The sequence below is a fragment of the Otolemur garnettii genome, unplaced genomic scaffold (assembly GCF_000181295.1).
Source record: "Otolemur garnettii isolate 467f Iridium unplaced genomic scaffold, OtoGar3 scaffold00018, whole genome shotgun sequence".
Classification (NCBI taxonomy): Eukaryota; Metazoa; Chordata; class Mammalia; order Primates; family Galagidae; genus Otolemur; species Otolemur garnettii.
Window position 1 is genome coordinate 6,769,743 of NW_003852413.1, and position 7,128 is coordinate 6,776,870.

The 7,128-nt window shown below is 50.5% G+C and overlaps 2 protein-coding genes across 2 annotated transcripts in view; both read left to right on the forward strand.

Moving 5' to 3' along the window:
* The window catches only part of JPT1 (Jupiter microtubule associated homolog 1), a 21,376-nt gene extending 18,811 nt beyond the window's left edge, over positions 1–2,565 (forward strand). Inside the window, exon 5 of the mRNA XM_003786139.3 lies at positions 1,539–2,565. Coding sequence (XP_003786187.1) covers positions 1,539–1,687 — 149 coding nt within the window. The 3' untranslated portion in view covers positions 1,688–2,565. The remainder of the gene's footprint in view (positions 1–1,538) is intronic.
* Positions 2,566–5,079: 2,514 nt separating this feature from the next.
* On the forward strand, positions 5,080–6,671 carry NT5C (5', 3'-nucleotidase, cytosolic). Its single transcript, XM_003786588.3, has 5 exons — positions 5,080–5,373; positions 5,655–5,755; positions 5,839–5,899; positions 6,082–6,196; positions 6,303–6,671. Exons 1-5 carry the CDS (start codon positions 5,197–5,199, stop codon positions 6,530–6,532), a joined length of 684 nt encoding a protein of 227 aa, XP_003786636.1. The 5' UTR covers positions 5,080–5,196; the 3' UTR covers positions 6,533–6,671.
* Positions 6,672–7,128: the final 457 nt, after the last annotated feature.

Below are 7,128 nucleotides of genomic sequence, written 5' to 3' on the forward strand. Positions count from 1 at the left end.
TTTTTTTTTTTTTTTTTAATTGAGATAGAGTTTCACTTTGTCACCCTTGGTAGAGTGCTATGGCATCATAGCTCATAGCACCCTCAAACTCTTGGGCTCAAGCAATTCTCTTGCCTCAGCCTCCCTAGTAGCTGGGACTACAGGCACCCACCATAAGGCCCGGTTATTTTTTATTTATTTATTTTTTTAAACAGGCCCTGGGCCGGGTTCTAACCCACCAGTCCCGGAGCATGTGGCTGGCTCCCTAACTGAGCTACTGGTAGCCAGCCTCACTCTTGACTTGGAATCATTGATATTTCTAGGTTTGGAAAATACTTAGACAAATTATTTAAGAATATGTGCTGGCCAGGCGCAGTGGCTCACACCTGTAATTCTAGCATTCTGGGAGGCTGAGGCAGGTGGATTGCCTGAGCTCATGAGACAAGCCTGTGCCAGAGTGAGATCTTGTCTCTAAAAAAATGGCTGGGCATTGTAGGGGGTACCTCTAGTCCCAGCTACTGGGGAGGCTGAGGCAAGAGAATAGCTTGAGCCTAAGAGCCTTTTGAGGTTGCTGTGAGCTATGATGCCATGGCCCTCTACCAAGGGTGTCAGAGTAAGACTCTGTCTGAAAAGAAAAGAACATTTGCTTGTTGGGAGGCAGAGGTGGGCAGATAGCCTGAGCTCACAGGTTCCACACCAGCCTGAGCTAGAGCAAAATCCCATCTAAAAAACAGCTGGGTATTGTTGCAGGTACCTGCAGTCCCAGCTACTCGGACTGAGGCAAGAGAATTGCTGTAGCCTGAGATTTTGAGGTTGCTGTGAGCTGTGATGCCACAGCACTCTACTGGGAGCAACAAAAGGAGATTCTGTCTCAAAAAAAAAAGTATATGCTTGTTGGAAATTTCATGAGTCAGTGATTCAATCAAGCAATTTTACAATATTGAATAATATGACACCAGAGCACTGTGTCCTGGAGAACAGAGTGAGTGAGAGTGTATCTCAAAAATAAATGAATAAATAAACAAAAACAAAATCTTAGGTCTTTATGTATTTATATAATTTAGAAAAATAACGTAGAACAAATATGGGAAAACATGAGCAGTGGTTAATTTTGGGTGGTGAGGATGTGTCAGGTAATTGTTCTCTTTATACCGGGAGCTATATTTTCTTTTTTTTTTTTTTTTTTGAGACGGAGCCTCAAGCTATCCCCCTGAGTAGAGTGCCATGGCATCACGCTCACAGCAACCTCCAACTCCTGGGCTCAAGCCAGTCTCCTGCCTCAGCCTCCCAAGGAGCTGGGAACCACAGGTGCCCGCCATAACGCCTGGCCATTTTTTGGTCACAGCCATCATTGTTGTTTGGCGGGCCTGGGCTGGGGATTCGAACCCGCCACCTTAGGTGTATGTGGCTGGCGCCTTAGCCGCTTGAGCCACAGGCGCCGAGCCAGGAGGTATATTTTCTACTGTTTTCTAGTCTAGCCAAAAAGAAAAGAAAAATATTTAGACTTAATAGGAGATGCCTATAATTACTAGTGTCATTTCCAATCTCTGTTTTCCTAGAAAATGTGGACACAGACTTGCAAGCCAGCCTGGGGCACAGTGAAGAGAAGCCTGTGCCCGTTGCCCCCGTGCCCAGCCCGGTGGCCCCTGCCCCGGTGCCATCCAGAAGAAATCCCCCTGGGGGCAAGTCCAGCCTCGTCTTGGGTTAACTGAGACTGTCCTTCCTGAACTCTGTCGTTTTGTTTGTTTGTTTTCTCCATGCTTGTGAACTGCACAACTTGAGCCTGACTGTACATCTTTTGGATTTGTTTCATTAAAAAAGAAGCACTTTATGTACTGCTGGTTTTTTTTCCCCCTTTCTCTTTTTTAAGAACAAGTTTCTCTTTATCTGTCCTGGCTCCTCTGGGTCTGTGGACCATGGCATGGGTGTTTTCTAGTAGTAGATTGGAGGGAAAGCTTTGTGACACTTAGTACCGTGTTTTTAAAAGCAAATAATTGGGTTCCAAATGTGTTAGAGGATCTTTTGTACTGAGGTTTTTAATACTTTACTTGGGTTTACCAAGCCTTGATTGGACAGACCATAAGTAGTCCACAGGCGCTGTTCCTGCCAGGCCCCAACACACAGATTGTGTTTACGCAGAGCCTTCCCCTGGTGGTACCCTAACTTACTGGTGCCCTTTGCTAAAAGCATCTCACTGTGCCATATGGAACATTAAAGAGGCCTGTACCTCATGCCTTGCTGCCTGCAAAGCAAAGAAACTGCCTTTTATTTTGTAACTTAAGAAGTGGCCAGATACTAACATGACCAGCTGGCTGATAAGCACAGCCTGCTGCCCTCACGCAGAGGAAGGCTCTGACAGTCAATCCATCTGACTGGAATTAAAAGTGGTGAAGCAAGCAAGGGAGGCCATCACACTGCAATGGGTCTTCATCCAGGAACGGACCTCACGGGGCATTGTTATTAAATAACTTGATGCTGTGTGCATGACGCTGGTGCTTGACCATGAAATGAAAGCCTCATCCTTAAAATGTGTGTTGTACTTTGCAATCCTGGACGGTTGCTTCAAGTAAATGGTGTCTACGTTTTGAAACATTGTGTCCTGTGTCATCTTTTTGAGATTGTTTAGACATTCTCTGGCTTTAGATGGTTTTTGTTTTTTTCTTTGTTACTACAAATCTTGCCCAATGCTTTGATGAGCCATTTAAAGTTAAAAGAGGTGAATGAAGACCCAGAGAGAAGTAGGTTTCTAATGGAAATTCTCGAAACAGGTTAGACTGTTCTACCACTTATCTTTGTTTTAGTACTGTCGACAGTTTTTAGGGAATTCTATGTAAACGTGTTTGCTAAAGGGTGTTGAACTTTTCAATTAGAAAATGTAGGGTCTGGGCACCAAGCGTTTGAATGAGACACCCGGGACCAGGAACCTGAGTGAGGTCAAAGACAACTGGGCCAGGTGCCCAGCCACAGGTACCCCTTAATCAAGATAGGGCAGGAACAGAGTGCTCGAGAAACCCGATCCTCAGGGATGTCAACCTGTCACCCAGTCTGTGAGTGCTCCTGGTGTTGGGACTGCAGCTAAGGCTGAGCCCCAGGGCACATCCACATAGCACTGGCCTAATGGGACCCTATCTCAGGAGGCTATCACAGCTATTACCATAGTCTTCTCCACCCTGGCTGCCCTGCTCCTGGCTGTGAGGCTGGCACTATTAGAATGGAAACTGCGAGAAGTGGCAGGTGGAGGACATCTACCAGCCTAGCATTTTAGAACAGTTCTAGTCTCCCCAGGACTCCAAGCAGATGGTACAGGCTGCATGTGCCATCTAGGTCCCTTCCCCTCCCTCTGTCCCCTCCTTCCTTGCTTTGTGACCTTGGGGGAAGGCAAAGCCCTCTCTGAGCAATCAGACCCATGCAGTACTTAAGAACTGAAGGAAAGATTTTTTTTTTTTTTTTGAGACAGAGCCTCAAGCTATCCCCTGGGTAGAGTGCTATGGCTTCACCGCTCACAGCAACCTCCAACTCCTGGGCTGAAGCAAGTCTCCTACCTCAGCCTCCCAAGTAGCTGGGACCACAGGCTCCTGCCACAACGCCTGGCTATTTTTTGGTTGTAGCCATTATTGTTTGGTGGGCCCGGGCTGGATTCAAACCCGCCACCTTAGATGTATGTGGTTGGCGCCTTAGCCATTTGAGCCACAGGCGCCGAGCCAGGAAGATGTTTTGAAGACTGATCTTGGGAGCAAGGGAAGGTGGGGCTGCTCACTTTTTTTTTTTTAGACAGAGTCTCACTATGTCCCCCTCAGTAGAGCGCTGTTAAATCACAGCTCACAGCAGCCTCAAACTCTTGGGCTTAAGCAATTCTCTTGCCTCAGCCTCCCATTTAGCTGAGACTGCAGGTGCCTGCCACAAGGCCTGGCAATTTTTTTTGTTGTTGGAGTTGTCATTGTTTAGCAGGCCCAGGCCAGTTTCCAACCCGCCAGCCCTGGTATATGTGGCCAGTGCGCTAGCCACTGAGCTACTGGTGCTGAGCCAGGGCTGCTCACTTTATGTAATTACATAAAATCTGCAGTCAGATGTTTTCTTGAGTTGGAGAAAAAAAACAGGGTCTAAAAAATAGTCAATGTGGCTCAGTGAGTAGGGTGCTGGGCCCAATATACTGAGGATGGTGGGTTCAAACCCGGCCCAGGCCAAACTGCAACAAAAAAATACCCGGGCCTTGTGGCAGGCGCCTGTGGTCCCAGCTACTTGGGAGGCTGAGGCAGGAGAATGCCTTGAGCCCAAGAGTTCGAGGTTGCTGTGAGCTGTGACACCCCAGCACTCTACCAGGGGGCGACAAAAGTGAGACCCTGTCTCAAAAATAAATAAAGCAGTGGAGTCCTTAGATGGGGAGTAGCAGCAAGATGGGCCATTTTACTCAAATCTGTACTCATGGTTCGTAAACAGGTGTGCTCTGGAAATTTCGTGAACAAAATTTATCAGTGTTCAGCATTTTCTAAGGCTGGGATGGAGTAGATATTGCCAAGAGATACCACTTCCTCAGAATGGAAGATAGGGCTGATTTCCTGTGCTTGATTAGAGTAGTCTTTCCAGGTAAAAAGGTAAGTTAGAAGTAGGTGTTCGTCTGTTTCAAACCAACTTTGATTTATAAATTAGTTTCTTCCTTAGGAATTTAACTCACTTAACAAAACATAAACCAGAGTCCTCAGAGCACAAGTCTTGGGGTTAGTGCAGCATTCAAACTACGGGAGCTTTGCAGGTTCCTGCTTCCTCCAGTCCCAACAAGGGGCTCTGAGGAGACAGAACTAGTCCCCCGGGGTAAAAGGAGCCTTAATTCCCGGTTAAAAAGTGCTGCGCTGGATTTTAGACCACCCTTTGTTGGGTCCCTGGACGGTCTGTCCCCTAGAAACGTGGAGTAGGCGGGGGTACGTCTGCCATAAAGCGAGAGGCGGCCCATGGGGATGAAGGCCCGGTCCTTCCAGCCTAACCACCCTCTTTCCGGAGTTCTCGGAGGCCTGGCGAACCCACAGGCCTGGGCATCGCGGGGCGCGCTATGCAGATTAGCCCGGAAGGCCCTGCCCACCGCCCGCGGCTCCGGAAGCGCCGCGACCCGGATCGCCGCGCTCGGGTCCCCATCGCTGCGCTCGTCTCCGCGCGCTTCCGGCCTGGACCTGCCCACCTGCGAACCCGAGATCCCCGGCGAGGGACCCCAGCCGCTCGGCGGCCATGGCGGCGCGGCCCGTGCGCGTGCTTGTGGACATGGACGGCGTGCTAGCCGACTTCGAGGCCGGCCTCCTGCGGGGTTTCCGCCGCCACTTCCCCGAGGAGCCGTACGTGCCGCTGGAACAGCGCCGCGGCTTCTTCGCACGCGAGCAGTACCGCGCCTTGCGACCCGACCTGGCGGTAGGGAGCTGGAAGGGGAGCCAGAGCCCACCGCGCGCGCTGGCGCGGGGAACCCCCCTCGGGCAGGACCGTCTTGGCTCCTTTCCGGTGACACCCTGTTTCCGATTGAAATGAACAGACTCGCACTTCTGGGGCAGGAGCATTTGGGACAGTGCCCCTAAACAGACCGTCTCTGAAGCTCTGACTTGGGGACCGGAGCCCCCAGAGCTTTATTACGGGAGTCCTCGGGAGCTAGATCTGCTGGAGGCAGAAGCCAGGACCGAGCACTCTGTATCTTTCAGGATAAAGTGGCCAGTGTGTATGAAGCCCCAGGTTTTTTCCTAGGCTTGGAGCCCATCCCGGGGGCCTTGGAAGCCATGCGAGAGATGAATGACATACAAGAGTAAGGAGAGGGTAGAGTTTGGGACGTAGACGTGGGGCGGGAGAGCGCGCTGACACCTGCTAACCAGCTTCCTTTCTCTGCAGCACTGAGGTCTTCATCTGCACCAGCCCCCTGCTGAAGTATGAGCACTGTGTGGGTGAGAAGGTCTGGCTGCCAGAGCACATCCTGAGCAAATTTAGCTAAGCCCTGACTTTGAACATAAACTGGGGGCTGGGGCAGAGGGGACCAGTGGTTTTCAAGGGCTTAAACCCACTCACACCTACTTAACTGCCCCGATTTCTAGGGTACCATCAGGCCCTCCTGACAGACCTATGTCTTCTACACAGTATCGCTGGGTAGAGCAGCACTTGGGGCCCCAGTTTGTGGAGCGAATTATCCTGACAAGGGACAAGACAGTGGTCTTGGGGGACCTGCTCATTGATGACAAAGACAACATTCAAGGTTGGATCCATTATCCTTGGCAACCTACAGGCATCAGGCCTACCTGGATTAGGGAGAGAGAGTAAAAATAACCAGATTACATGCTTGCTGCCTTTCCTTGTTCTAGGCGGAGAGGAAACCCCAACCTGGGAGCATATCTTGTTCACCTGCTGCCACAACCAGCACCTTGTCCTGCCCCCCTCCAGGAGGCGGCTGCTCTCCTGGAGTGACAACTGGAGAGAGATCATAGACAGCAAGCGGGAAGCTGCACAGCAGAACAAAGGGTCCCTACAGCGGGCAGTCACTGATGAAGGAGGGGAAGGTGGGCCAGCAGGGAGTCTCCACCAAGCCAAGTGAGGGATATTGTGGAGGAGGCAGACGACAGAACCTCTGTGCTGGCACAGGCCTGGCCACCTGGCTCTTCCCTAGATGGCTGCCTCTGGAGCATGGCTGAGGAAGAAATAGTCAGGACTCTTTTAATAAAAAACTTTGGCTCTCTGGTCATTAAAGATCTTTTATTTGGGAAAGAAAAGGGACAGAGGCCCCTGAAACAGGGCTGAGGAGGCCTTCCCTTCTTTCTCCTTAGGCCAGTGGCCTGACCTAGATCCACTTAGATACCATTCCTCTAACACCAGCCTGTCCTTGGCGATCTAAGGAGTCAACTTTAAGGGAGTGCAGCCAGGGTCCCCACCCCATGCTCCTCCTGTTGACCACTGCAAACACATTCCTTTGTCCCTTGAGTGTCTCTTTCACTTGATCCTTGATTCCCAAACGTGCCTAAGGTACACACCCTGGGGTAGGGACTCCCCCTCACTGACCAACAGCAGAAGGGGAGGGCCAAGGCTTCTAGTCTGGGGCCATGGGAGGGAGGGAGGGGAGAAGTTGCAGCTCCAAGGACTTGCCTTTATTCTGATCTTTCATCATATGGCCTTGTTTTTTTTTTTTTTTTTTTT

Coding starts and splice junctions, on each gene's coding strand:
- NT5C (XM_003786588.3), top strand. CDS start 5,197: ATGGCGGCGCGGCCCGTGCGCGTGCTTGTGGACATGGACGGCGTGCTA. Junction 5,374..5,654: donor CCTTGCGACCCGACCTGGCG/GTAGGGAGCTGG, acceptor TGTATCTTTCAG/GATAAAGTGGCCAGTGTGTA. Junction 5,756..5,838: donor GAGATGAATGACATACAAGA/GTAAGGAGAGGG, acceptor CTTTCTCTGCAG/CACTGAGGTCTTCATCTGCA.